This window comes from Teleopsis dalmanni, chromosome 1, assembly GCF_002237135.1.
Source record: "Teleopsis dalmanni isolate 2A chromosome 1, ASM223713v2, whole genome shotgun sequence".
NCBI classification, from domain to species: domain Eukaryota; kingdom Metazoa; phylum Arthropoda; class Insecta; order Diptera; family Diopsidae; genus Teleopsis; species Teleopsis dalmanni.
This window is the reverse complement of record NC_051846.1, coordinates 14413423-14428101: the sequence shown is the minus strand read 5'-3', so window position 1 is coordinate 14428101 and position 14679 is coordinate 14413423. Positions and strand designations below refer to the sequence as shown.

Sequence of the window (14679 nt, the reverse complement as noted above, 5' to 3'; positions counted from 1 at the left end):
AGCATACATCAAGTGAAGATAAAGATTTAACCTTATCATCCCAGCCGTTGGCAATAGTTAAACTTTTGCGTATGTCTCGACCGTCGTTAAACAAAAATCATCAAATATCGTCCTTAAACAGAATCAATTTTAGTCAATTAACGATTTAAAAATATTTAAAATAAATGAATAAATTTTATAAGTACCAAATAAAAATTATATATAACCTATTATATATGAAACTTTCATTTCAATTCTATTTTTCACCTTTTTCAAAAGAGGCCGCCCTAAATGTGGGCGTTGCCACGTAAAAGCTTTAATACTTGAAGTTTATATCTTGGGAGAATAAAAAAATATTTTCCCATTTTAAAGTCAATTTAGGCCAAATAATAAACAATTAAATATAAAATCTCTCAATAATATAAATACAATTAAAAATAATTAATAATAATTTACACAAAAATTAAAATAAATACACTACGCGCAAAAAGTATGCGTACAAGCGTAACTAATTTTATTTAGTAAATTATAGAATATTGTATTTTTTAATTAAGTACATATCATTTCTTGTTAAATAAAATATTATAAAATAAAAAAATTATGAAAAATATGCTTATACTTGAAATACATTATAGTTATTTTAAGTATTTACATTTTATAATATTATTGAAAATATAGTTATTGTAAAAATTATTTCTAATTTCATCTTATCATTGCTTTGTTTTTATAATTTTTCTATTTTGTAAGCTATGAACAAAGTTTAATGAAATTTAATGAAATTTTAAGCATACACTGAAAAAAATGTATGAAGCTAAGTTAAAATTTATGAAATCCAAATAAAAAAAAACTGTAAATTTATACGCTTCAGTATTTAAAATTATATGTGTGTACTCTCCCCTCTCTACCGTGAAAGTGTTTCCCCAAGACACAGCCTGACACATTTTTGCTATTGAAAATTCTATGCGTGCACAGTGAGGACTGTGACCGCAGAATTGCTCTGACAAACACCTTCACTATATTGACAATATCTTATATATATATATTTATATATATATAAAAATAAATATATATTTTACACTATACATACTAAAAAACTTGATTATTATAAATACTTATTAAGGAGAAGTAAATTGTATTTACAAAAGATATGAATTAAAATCTTAAACAAAATCCTTTTAATACTTTATACACAGGAATGATATGATTAGATTATATATACTTCTATATATGTAATAGTGATAAGAACTCATAGATTTCTTATAATGGATTTAAAAAAAAAAATATTATGAATAAAAATACTTAAATTTATATTTAATAAGAATGAAAATATAAACTTCAAATCAATGATTTATATCTCTAATGAAGAAATGATGAGAAAATACTTTAATATAGAAGATATTGTATTAAAAAAATAAATATTATTATAACCATTAAAACAAAATATGCTAAGAAGTGAAGTATTATGAAGTAATTTTTTGGTTTTTATACTCCATTACTGCAGTACACCATCTCGGCAGACCATCTCAGACCATCTCAGACCATCAACGACACCAAAGGGTTAAAAGCAACAAAATTAGCGCTTCGGTCTGTCTTGCAAGTACTGCTATGTCAGTTTGTAATTGCTAACAGCAAAAATAAAAAACCAACAAAAAATTCATGAAAATGTTATAAAAAAATTATAAAATTACTAAAATATACATGTATACATTTATATAATTGTGTAAATATGACAATTATTGTTAAATCACATCTACAAAATACAACAACTATACAAGGAATATGTTTACTGTTAATTTTTCAAAAAAAATAAAAATATTAAAATAAAAGTTAAAACAAAAACCAAAACAAAAACAAAAACAAACATTTAAGAAAGTAAAGAATTTTTATTAATTAAAAAATATTGTAAAAAGTGAAAATATAAAATATTATTAACAATAAATAAAAGAAAAACTATTAACAAGATACACACAAAGCAGAAACGAATTTGTAAACAATTTAAATATAACTAAAATTAAGTTTATTATTCACAAAATAAAAATTAAAATGAATAAAAATAAAAGTCAAATAAAAACAAAATACATGAAGAGTAAAATATAAAAAATACAAACAGTAAAAATTAATTAAAAAATTTGTAAAAATACAAAACTTTGAAAAACACAAAACTAAATTAACAAAATAAACCATAGCAAAACTCTTAACGTTTTACAATTACAAGCAAGTCCCTAAGTGGTCGTTTAAGGGTTAAGAGCGGCAGCAACATTTTTTACTTAAAACATTTCAACAAATTTAAGCACTCGATTGGGTGTGAAAAACGTAAATACAACAACAACAGGAAGAAGAACAACAACAACCACAACTACAACTAAAATAACAACAAAACAAATATACAAATTCAGTTTAAATCAATCTGAAGAAATCAATCTGAAACAATTGAACTACATGAATCGACACATGAAGTCACACAGATACAAATATATGGACACTAATCCCAATACAAATACAGATACAGATACAGATACAGACACGGATATAAAAACACAATACCGCTTATGTATTCGCAATGAAAAAACTTGAAGAAAAATTTACTTAAGAAATTTTTGTTCACAACGTGCCCGTCTGTTTGTAAGGATAAGAATGTAGCGAACTTGAATTCAAAGGCAAGAAAATTTAATTCTAATTTCTTTTGTGAAAAATAAAAGTGAAAGATGAAGATAAAAAATAGAAAACAGAAAATGGAAAATGTATTTGCAAAAATATTAAAAACTTATAAATATTAAATATATATATATAAGTACATATATATATATAAATATATGGTATATATTATATGGAATGATTTTGAAACAGTTTAAGAGTAATTAAATAAATTAATAAATAAATTTAATATTTAGTATATAAGATAAATAAAATAAAAAATCTCTAAAGCAAATAATAAAATAAAATATATGAACATTGTTCAAAACAAAAAAAAAACACCCTCGTCTATTTATTTTAATCCTTCCATAGGCGAATTGTGGATTTACTGCTTTCAGATACATTAATGTAATCAAGAGAATGCTTGTATACTTACATGGGCTACTCATCAATGGTAGCGGTACGCTCAAACATAGTCAGTCAGATACACATATGCCAACGCTTAACCCAATCTTCAATACACTTTTCGTAGGCCTGTGAAGGTATGGCTTTTAGTTTCTTCGGAGAATTCTCTTTTACCGATTCAATCGACTCAAAACGCTTACCACGAAGGGGCAATTTGAATTTCGGGAACAGAAAAAAGTCGCACGGATCCAGATCTGCCGAATATGGTGTCTGAGCGATGACAGTGGTGCCGTAACAGCTGTTGTAAAGAAACTAATCGATAGATGGCGCTCAAATTTGTACCATATGTCAAGAAAGGTTGTACTAACATAACAAAAAAAGGTCTATTACTGAAGGAGTAGTTAACAAACGACAAAATCCGGATACTTTTTGAGCAGAAGGTACACTCGGCGAGATCTCTAGCATTAGCATTGGCCAGATTCTTGCCTTGGCTGATTCTAGCTTGACCTTCTCTGTACCACCCACTATTACGAGAAGGACTCGTTCCTTCCTTCACCACAACTAACTAACTAAACGTTTTACAGGTAAAAGTTTAGTATTTTAAGAAGTGCTAGTTTAGTGAATCTGATGTCGAAAATCTTTTTTCTAAAAAATATTTTTTAAAGAAAAATGAAACACCTTCTTTGATCACTGATTAATAATGAAGCTCAAAAGTCAGTTCATGCCAACATTATATGAATCAGTAATATTTAAGGTAGGTACTCTATTAACAATTCCTGGATGTATTGGAAATGCACAAGTATTTATAACTCACAAATTTAGCACATTCAGCGGTTGTTAAACGATCCATATAGTGAAGTGGCAAACCTTAACAAAGCATATGATAAATCAGGTATCATCTGAGTTTCATATATGTCCAGAATCAGATCAGAAGCATGGCAAGATAAATCCCTTATATATGTTGATGTTATATCGTGCCAAATAGACGAACTTAATGGTTGTTTCTTATTAAAAACATTTTTTTTTTCAAAAAGTTATCTTTGCAGAAAAATATACTTTTGCATAGAAAGTAATAAATTTTAATAGCAATTTCATCTTCTCGACTGAGAACTGTTCCTGCTTACTGTTTCGTCTTCTAGACAGCCGATAGTTGGAAATTTATACTTCTAAATTAAAATGATTAATTCAAAATAAATTAATCTAAATTTATTAAATAGATAGAATAGATCCATAGATCTATGTCCTTCTTTAAATATGTTCATGAGCAATCCGAGACCCCGATTGAATTAACTAAACCAATGGGCGGGACTAATTTTAAGTGTTGTTTAGTGGTCATGTTCTGTTTGTTCTGTTTACAAAGAAATGAAAACTAACACATCATTCCATAGAGAGCTGCGGTATTTTAATATAAAGATTAAAAACATTTTGAGTCCATCAACAATAAGTATAAAAGGAAGAACTGATTACCTACTCATGGTACTTAATAATATTATGTACCTAAGTATAAAATTTTTAAGAATATATAACTTATTACTTATCTTAGAAATAATATATACACATTTTAATATCATGTACCTTTTCTATTATAAAATAAGAATTTTTAATTTTGAACTGAAACCAATTCCAAATATTCGAAGGTAATAACAATTGTTAACAAAATACATTATTAATACTACAACAAAGCACTGCAAACAGTCAACATTAAATTATATACAACAAAAACTTTAATAACCGATAAATTGGCTATAAAATTAACTATTTCGATTAACCCGTTTTTTGGCGCCATTTTCCTTCCACCATTTTGAATACCAATACGCACTCTGTTCCAAAGATTTTTCACTCTCCACCAAAGGTGTGTAGTCCATGTGTATAGAAGCACGTAACCGATTAAACATAAGCACAGAAGCTGTGAAAGAGCTGATTGCACGCAAGGAATATGATAGCTTCCATTTTGTGAAAGGATACAAGATTTGCACGATCAGTTCAGTCATAAAAGCGAAAAAGAAGAAGAGAAAATGTGGTATATACCACACGGATTGATTGACTTTGAAGTTTTGTCCTAGTATTGCCATTTTTTGTATGAAACGTGAGACATCATTGACAGGCGTGTCATCAGTAACGAAGACTGGCAAACCAGCGATAGCCTTTGGATTGGACTTCAATGTTTTGTAAGCACAAATATGACCCCAAGCAACATTACCTGCAATTTATTTAAATGTAAATTAATTAAGTGCTTTGGATAGTACATTTTTTTTATTGTTTAAAGCAGTTACCTGCATAAACCAACTGATGCTTGCCACCAGCACCCGCTATACGTGGGTAGGTGAAACCACGCTTTGAGAGATAATCAAACATTTGGGGAACAAAATGAGAATCACCCTCGCCGTAAGTCAATGGAGGACGTAGAGCAACAGTGCTAAGATAATCTGTGATAAAAATTGTTATGATAAAGAAAATTTATTAATTACATTTAGTTTATACATGCGTACCTTGACGATTGGATAAAAGCGTGCCATTGGCGTTTAGCACTATTTTCTCTGCTCTCAACTTAGAAGATGAGTAACCGGGTATGAGAAATGATTTGTCATATTCGTCCAATTTTTGTGCATCAAATGCTGGTGTAGCTGCTTTGGATTCAGTCTGATTGATCACAATTGTGAAAGTGCTACCTTTAAAGGGAATAACGCACACCGATGCACAACTGGTAAAAATCAGTCTTTTGACATTATTGTTCACACACAAGTCCACAACAGAACGTGTACCTTTAAAAAGTATGGATTATTAAGATTATTTATATTCTTATGACAAACTATTCTACAATACCATCTACATTAACACGTTCTAGTTCTTCATAATTTGGTGGATATTCTATGCTAACTAAAGCAGCTACGTGAAACACACAATCCACACCTTTGAAAGCATTGGACACAGATTCTGCATCATTAATGTCACCGACAAAAGTACGTATCTGCTTTTCCACTGGATTTCCTACTCAAAAGATGAACAATATCACTAAATAACTCATTCATTCGGTGTTGCTTCAGTTAAAAATTTGAAAAAAAATTGACGTTTTTGCTCTTACCAATTGTATCTTTATACGGCGCAATATCCAGTGAGCGCACTTCAGCTATGCCCAAACCTTCTCTATCACGCAAAAGCTGTTTAATTAAATGCTGACCTATAAAACCACTTCCACCGGTAACTAAAACTACCTCGCCTTGGCTCTTTGTTGTCATTTTGGAAAATATTGTATCTACCAAAACAAAAATGTTAGTATTTCAATTAAAGTTACTTAACAGTGCCAGTGCCAGTTAATATGACTTAATATGAATATCTTGTGTATTGAGATGCAAATTCAGAGCTGCGATAATTGATAGTCAAGTTAATTTTTCAAACTGCTCTGACTTTATATGACTAATTATTATAGAACACACAAAATCCGATTTGCTAAAAAATTAATATTAATAAAGTCGTTGTTGACTGGTCGATTAAAAATTTTAAATATAGTGTAAATAAATTACTAATTGCCTTAAATTATAGTTTGATATAAACATTTTTATTTAAAAGAAACTAAATCACTTACAACATATGAGGACTTAGCAGTCAGTTTTGTCAGAACCTGTGAAATTATTTTAATCGGTTTCGTAAAGTAGAAAAATTTGCAATATTTCTAATTGTAGCACTTAAAGTCGAGCAGAAAATATTTATCAGATACATTATGAAATTGATACGTTATTTATTTCTTAATTAATAGCTTGCGTTAAAAGAAGCAAGAGTGGCACAAAATACCTTCTCAAAATACTATTTCAAAATGTATACTTTCAAACACGATCTCTTTGCCATCAGTGGTTATGCAAAAGAAACCGTCTGAAAAATTAAGATACAAATTAAAGAAACTGTTTTTTTGGCATATGCCAACTGCTGCTTACTTTCGCTTATTATGAATTTAATCATTATAATGAGATTAATTGCGTTATTAAAATTATTAAATATTTTACCAAAACTCATCTTCCGCCTTAGATCATGTACACAATGTTGAGTAATGTTCAGTAGATAATCATCCAACTAAGGAACTCAGTGATTACTACACTAGGTAGTCAAAGAGATCTCAACATTTCCTGTTGTTAGACATATTTCAATATCTAATCTGTTTATTTCAATTTCTGTGAAACTATATGCATAAATATACACATATGAAATAGTACATCTCTCTGTTTTATGAAAGACTATTAGATACATAATTGTTATTCAGTTCTCAAACAATAAACTAACATATTGCGTGGATTATACGCAAATATGCAAGTCTTTTAGTAAAAATTGAATTATTTTACTATCTTGTTATCATCACGCTTGTCCACTTCGACTAAAGAAGACTAGTACAGAAATACTTTTATTCTGTATTTTATTGTTTTCGCATATCTTAGTTAGTTGGAGGACGCATTTATCATCCTCCACAAGTCGTGTCTACATTTCGTGCGCTGACACCAGTCAAAAATTCGTAGCTTTGACATCTTATTCAGCATATAATCTTTTCACTTTTAAGAGTCTTTCACTTCCATGAATTAATCCTGATGATACTATATGAACATTATTTTAGCTGGTGTGTGCCATCTTATCTAGTAGTTGATCTTTTTATATTTAAAGTGGCCTCCAATTTCCATGATTTCATCCTAATGATATTATACGAACACTTTTTTGCTAGTTTGTTGCATCTTATCCAGTAGTTGATCTTTCTATTTTTAAAGTGACCTCCAACTTCGATGATTTCATCCTAATGACACAATTCGAAAACTTTTTTAGCTGCTATGTGTCCTCTTAGCCAGTTGTTGATCTTTCTATATTTAAAGTGGCTTCCAACTTCCATGATTTCATCCTAATGATATTATACGAACACTTTTTTGCTAGTTTATGTCATCTTATCCAGTAGTTGATCTTTTTATTTTTAAAGTGGCCTCCATAGTCATTAAGATTTAATAGTGATTTTTAACAGCTTTTTTATTGTAATAATGGTTTTGATTATGACAACCATTTCAGCTATATAGCTGTTATATGTCAGTTACGTTATACTGCTTTTGTAAGTCATATTTAACATATTTTTCACACCCAACATTTTAATACTATCTAATTATTATAACATAATGGTTCAAATATCAAATAAGATATTCTTAAATTTTATAAAATAAATCATTGTTTGAAAGTTGTTCTATGGTATATTGTTATTTACTTATTTCGCATGAACACATTTTTTCCAACATTATATTCTATCCAAAAATCGTCTAAATATTACCTTGTTCGTAGCCAAACTAGGAACTCTGCTGACGATCTTTGCGACTTATGCTAAGAGAAAAAGAAAGCATTATTAAACTTTCACTTGTAGTCCAAAACAACTACATTTCTTGAAAACCTTCTTTGAGGGCCACGAAGAAATATTGACAATTGATACTGAAATCTTCGTAAAGCTCTTAAAGAGTATACTTTGTCTAGAATAATGCATTTTCTTTGAAGACCACGAAAAAATATTGGTAATATTGGTAATTATCTGAAAGTTCTCACAAAGTATAATTTGCTAAGAATGCTAAGAAAACATATTTATTTACAAAAGCAACGAAAAAAACTCAACAGACAATAGTTGATATATATTAAGCTTTTGTACTTCGCCAAAGGTTTTAGATGGTCTTAAACCCCTAGTTTATCCTATATATACGGTAACACAATGGGCCAATAGCCCAAAGTGGATCCACTAGGGATCATCAGTGTAACCTAACTAAACCTAACCTTTTGTAGATTCACTTCATCTGTTATTGCGACGAGGATCAGGTTTATACATGGTCTCAGTCGACGAGGTTTATCTACCTAATCACCCAACAATCTTACACCTAATTTTTATCTGTTCACATAATTTTCAACAGTTAAAATTGATATTAAATCTTTGTAAAAATTACATAATATTATAATAATCGGTTTTTTATTATTATATGCAATTCATTTCCTTATAGCAATCTTCACTCTTTTTCGTTTAAAACTTTTTTCCCATCTTAACAAAATTTTCGTTGTAACTCATTTCCTACGGATGAGATGAATATCTTTGAGATAACTTTTATGCAAATCTTGTTTTCGAAATCAACAGTGAGCATTTCTATGGCATGATGGGTTTAAACCTTTTATTTATCGTAACCCATGTCGTAATCCATGTAGTTCCAACGTTCTAATGAGCTGCAACAGTCATGCTTTATTATTTACTTGTCTTAGCTGTGATTCTGGACTTAGAGAGACTGTTGGATCATGGACATGATAGCCACTTTACACATTACGAAATGAAGTAATTTCCAATTTGCAATAAAAAAAATGCAAACTGAGATATAAAGAACCAGGTTTAAGGCTTATTTCAGACCAAGTTCATTCAATATGAACACAATCTGTTTTAAAGATTTACTCTGTTAACTTGGTCAAGTTGGTCAAGTTGATCAATACATTTTTACTACTTCTCAATGCGTATGGCGTGTGATTGCAATAATTTGACTGTGAGACTCGTTTCTCGTCTTCTTCTTCTTCGTCATATTTTTATTTATTGTTTTTCTTTTCAGATTAATTTTTTTTATGTGCTTATTTTGGCCAGGGTCGGTGCAGGTCAAAGTTATTTCAAACACTCGCACGTAACACTAACGAAATGCATAACAGCAACAAACACAACAACAACAACACTACAATGTATCAATACAAGATACAAGATACTAACAACAACAACAACAACAACGAATATAATAATTATCAAACTGGTTTTTGAACACTTGGCCGTCTTTGTATGAATATTACAACAACAAAAACAAAACTAAAACACAAATTTGAAAATTGTTTTTGCATTGAAGGCGATTTGGTAACGGTCAAATATTAAGCTAAGCCGTATCATGGATTAATTATGGACACGAAAGAAGTGAGCGAGGATGCAAAATATTTACCAACGAGATTTATGCGAGTTATGCGCTTAGCTTACTGAGCGTCCAACAACTTTGCACTGTGAAAAGAAACTGAACGCGTGCGGATCGTAACCCAGACTCAAAAGCAGACTCAAAAGCTCAACGCGCACAGCGATCGATCTATGCAAAGAGCGGACAGAATTCCAAAACCTACTGTTAACGTGCTTCCGCTTAACGCTCGCGCTCGACGCTCGACGATCGACGCTGCACTGCCGCTGCAATTTCATCACTTTTGTTTTCAACAACATCGCGTGTTAGTTCGCGCTTGTTTTGCCAATGACGCGAACAAATGAACGCTCTTAACGCATTGGAAGCTAACTGAGCGAACAGAGAATAGACTAAGTACCGTCTTTCCAAGCAAACCTTTAGTTGTGAGTACCAAAAATAATATTGGTTTCAGATTTTCTGCTAAACGAGGGTACGAGGGTAGCGACGAAAGTATAACTTTGATGAGCTTTGTTGATGTTTCCTAATTAACAATGAAGAAATTAAAACAGATCTCTTGAAATAAAGAGTAGTAAAGACGTTTGGGATTTGAGAATTGGCTAACAATGGATTTTAGTAATAGGTATCATTAATACCGGAAAAGATAATAGTAGATAGTAATATATATTCAAGCTTTGAATTCCAATGTTACCGCGGCTGAAAGTAAAGCTAATATGGAAGATTTAAATTATTGTGAAAGCTATACATATTCATTGAATTGTTCTACCAAATTACGAATCACGTTCAAAATTCCATACCTTATTTAGTTCAGTGAAAGTCATATCATCATCATCTGTGATTATACAGTTCATGTAGAACCTAAGCCTGTTTAACAACATCCTTTCATTGTTCTCTATTATTTGACTTAGTTTTCCAATTTCTTATGTTAATTTCCATCGTTCTTTCCATGTCTTTCCATCGTTTTCTTGGTCGCTCTCTTCTTCTGCTGGTTGTATCACCTTCAGCCAGCCGTTCTAACTTGTGGGCGTATCTTATACGATACATCCCGTTTTCGTTCACGGGGCCCAACATTTTTCTGAGTATTTTCCTTACAAACACTACTATCGTGCTTGCTTCAGTTTCAGTTAGTCATATGAAGGTATTGAATCAATTTTCTGGACATGTGCAGATAGGATTGTCAAACGTTTGTGCATTTTCCGAAATCTTTAAATATTGATATCGTTTAATGCTTTCTTAGAGAGGTAGTTGTTAGCAAAAGTGCGATCTGAACTCAGATCTATTTAAGCTAAGGCAGCTATCAGCATTTATAGAACGATAAAGTTATAATTAAATGTAAGCATAATTCTTTTTTCAAGATTAAACACCTCATTTAGTTCAGTGAAATTGATATGGATGTACTAATCAGCTTTCTGGACATGTGTACATAAATTTGTCAAGTATTTGTGAATTTCCCAGTACCTTTAGATATTGGTGTGCTTAAATCCTATCTTTGAAAAGTAGTTCTCAACAATTGCGTATCTAATTAGAAACCCAATCAGTGATGATAAATCTGAACTTGTTCCAGAATTCATTTTCCATCTCTAAAACCAACTCTTTCTCTTTTGAAAGAAAACGGAAGATTTCAGTCACTGTGTCATGGAGATCAAAGCATTGAAAATCTCATTACAGTAATTAGAGAAGAGTTAGAACGTTAATTGACTTAGTACACAGAAAACTGAGTTCATTTTAGTCAGAGATCATGAATAATATTTAAGGGAGTACACATGTAAATGAAGGTGGTGAGGTTATAAGCTGGCACGGTTGGTAGGATACTTGTAGACTTTTAACCGTGTAAGCCGAGTTTAAAGAGAAGAATGATGGAAGCACCTGACTGCAATTTATCAAAGTATTGCGGAGACTTATACAAGTCATGTGATGGGGTGCTAAGTTTGAGGACGTCAGAAAGTGAGTCATATAACCCTGTAAGGTAACTGCAAACGAGTGCCAGTGTGTATTTCCGATATGTGTAATCTGAGGTTTAGCGTTAAGCATAGAGTTTGAAATAAACTTGCCATCCCTTATAAGCTTGCGCTTTTAGTTGGAGCAATCGCGAAGGACCTTACACTCAAACAAACAGATATTTTCTATTTGCATAATAAATATGTTGATAAAATTAACATATCATAAAAATTTTAAAGATTATAGCTATTCTTACTTACGAGTGATGTTGGATCATAGTTCCAACTACTTATCGTAATATGTAGTATTAGTACTTAACAATACACTATTTCTACAAAAAATTATTTAATATTTTAATTATTTAAGGCTGAATATTTTTATTATGTTTTAGTTAGAAGGACTTTAGCCTAAATGTAATCTTAACTCATAATCAGAGGAAATGTATATTATAAATTCATTGTTAGCCACAAGTAAAATAAAAATTTATTAAATACTTATAAAATTTAAGTTTACAAAATGCAATTTTAAAACTTCCTACGGACGATATGATCATAGAAAGTAACGTATCCATATTTACGTGAATAGACCATTTCCCGATAACAATTTTCCTTATGAAGTGGTTGATTGATATCCACACATATTGTCTTGTGATCACCTTTATGCATAAAAAGCACACCCAATTCTCCATCGTGCATAATTTTATAATTTTTAGAGTCATTATGAATGATGAAATGTTTTTGCCAATTGGAATAGCTTAGATCAGTTTTTCTCGGACGCAGCATTTTCTCACCTTTAAAGATAGCAAACCAGTCAAGGTGATTACGCTCATTATTATTAGCATCGGTGAGACTTTGTTTGAAATCAATATAGCCACTAATTTCCTGACCATTTGCCCGTTGATATTCAAGCCAGATTATAGTCTAAAATAATTCAATTACATAAACATATAGACATATAATATGTAGATTGTATAGATTATGTACCGATAACATATTTTGAGCATTAGGTCTTTCACGTAGCGCCATCGCCTTTAAAAAAGGATCCGAAATAGGTATTTTTAAACTAAATAATTTCCATGTCTTCTGTATGGGATATAAAGTAAGACTAACGTATTGTTTACGATCCTCAAATTCTTGCGGAGTTAAAACCTTACTGACGCGATGCCCTAAAGTAACTATTTGGTGACGTATGTGAGAGTGGCGTAAGTAGTGATAATCCTGGAGTGTGCTAAAAAGATCCAAGTAGTCTGCATATGTATCACAATCAAGCAGATACTTATCTGCTTCAATTGATCCACTCATTTTGATATGTGGTTTGTTTAAAATATATATATACTCAACAAAAAAAAAATATTTAATATTGCATTTGTACTGATAATTTAATAAAATGAATTATATCTCAATGAATAGTTTTTAATAGATCAATTCTTTGTTAGTTGAAATTAAAGCTTGTAACATAATCAAAATGTATATTAATGTAGTCGGTACCATCGGTACTATCATCTAGCACCTAGCACCTTTACCCTATCTTCGAACAGGGTAAAGACCTTCGAAAATTGAATTATGAATTGTAATTAAATGGAGTCCGTGGCTACTAGCACCTATACAGTGGACCCTCGAAAAACATGTCAATCTATATCACTTTTGTTATTTAGTGTTTTTTAGAATGGGTGCACCTCATTTGGTGGACCCTCGAAATACTAGACAATCAATATCTTGGCAATTATAAAATTATTAATTCTTTTAATCACCATGGTACGATATCGGCAAATCTTCCCTCTATTGTCCGAATTCCTCTAAGCGGGAGTAAAGAATTGTTGCGATGGCCATATACTTTGTTGAATAAATAGTTGTAAGAATGAACTGACTCAGTACACTTCCTGACTAATCAAAATCAAGATTTATACGTTGCTTCCACATAGACTGGTGAAATCTATAAAATAAACTAAAATATAGTTGTGCTGGTGTGAGCCTAATAGAATAACTCTAAGCATAGATAGTTACTAAATAATTGTACGCAATTATATAGTCTTTAAATATATTTTATTTTACATCAATCTGCAAATACACTGCAACCAAATACACTTCATATAATTAAGACATAAAAAAATTAATTATACATCCAAACTAAAGTAGTGATTGATTGTTAACCACTCATAACTTTTCATTTTTTATATTATAAACTATATTAAAAAATATATTGTTTTACAAATGAGTATTTATTTTTTAACAATTTTAGTACCTTGAGTATACTCGTAAACTATTTATCAAAAATTTTAGTAAAATTTATAAATTTTTTCTTTCTTATACATATGCGAGTTTATACATATATCAAATACATATATATAGGTTTCAATATAAGGCAACTGATTTTGTCTTTTTTGTGTTATCTTTAAAATACATTAAAATTATAAATTAATTATTCCCTTTGTAAATGTATAGTTCGAAAATTATATTTATAAAATAAATAATTATAAACCGATTTAATATAATTATATTATATTCCTCATTTATATATTAGTGATGCCATTTCAGCACTTTTTTGTGAATCTGCGTCAGATGTACCCCACAAACCAGACTAACAATGTTCCACTTTGTGGAAATACACATGCTTATATAATATTAAAAAATTTGTGCACATATAAATTTTAAAATATACAAATTTACACTTTACATGTACAAAAACATATATCTATATATATATATATATATATATTTATATATATGTTTATATATGTAAACACGGTCAAAAATAAGTACTGTTGTGGTAAAATTCTAATTAATTAAAAAAGTTTGTATAAGTA

General features: G+C 30.1%; 2 protein-coding genes across 2 annotated transcripts; both read right to left on the bottom strand.

Annotated features, from left to right (window-relative positions):
- Positions 1-4599: 4599 nt before the first annotated feature.
- On the bottom strand, positions 4600-10123 carry LOC119666775 (3 beta-hydroxysteroid dehydrogenase/Delta 5-->4-isomerase type 1). The gene is made up of 6 exons (XM_038076380.1): positions 9975-10123; positions 6101-6271; positions 5842-6006; positions 5508-5780; positions 5292-5444; positions 4600-5218 (listed from the first exon to the last, which is right to left on the bottom strand). The coding sequence occupies exons 2-6, from the start codon at positions 6252-6254 to the stop codon at positions 4770-4772; spliced, it is 1194 nt and encodes a 397-aa protein (XP_037932308.1). The 5' UTR covers positions 6255-6271; positions 9975-10123; the 3' UTR covers positions 4600-4769.
- A 2125-nt stretch (positions 10124-12248) lies between these two features.
- On the bottom strand, positions 12249-13216 carry LOC119665998 (cilia- and flagella-associated protein 299-like). Its single transcript, XM_038075494.1, has 2 exons — positions 12860-13216; positions 12249-12796 (listed from the first exon to the last, which is right to left on the bottom strand). Exons 1-2 carry the CDS (start codon positions 13175-13177, stop codon positions 12401-12403), a joined length of 714 nt encoding a protein of 237 aa, XP_037931422.1. The 5' UTR covers positions 13178-13216; the 3' UTR covers positions 12249-12400.
- Between the last annotated feature and the right edge of the window lie 1463 nt (positions 13217-14679).

Excerpts from the sequence above, each read along its gene's own strand:
- LOC119666775 (XM_038076380.1), bottom strand. The coding sequence starts at position 6,254 with ATGACAACAAAGAGCCAAGGCGAGGTAGTTTTAGTTACCGGTGGAAGT. Across the intron at positions 5,781-5,841 it reads AGAACGTGTTAATGTAGATG|GTACACGTTCTGTTGTGGAC; the intron begins GTATTGTAGAAT and ends TACTTTTTAAAG. Across the intron at positions 5,219-5,291 it reads GCATCAGTTGGTTTATGCAG|GTAATGTTGCTTGGGGTCAT; the intron begins GTAACTGCTTTA and ends AATAAATTGCAG.
- LOC119665998 (XM_038075494.1), bottom strand. The coding sequence starts at position 13,177 with ATGAGTGGATCAATTGAAGCAGATAAGTATCTGCTTGATTGTGATACA. Across the intron at positions 12,797-12,859 it reads ATGCTCAAAATATGTTATCG|ACTATAATCTGGCTTGAATA; the intron begins GTACATAATCTA and ends GAATTATTTTAG.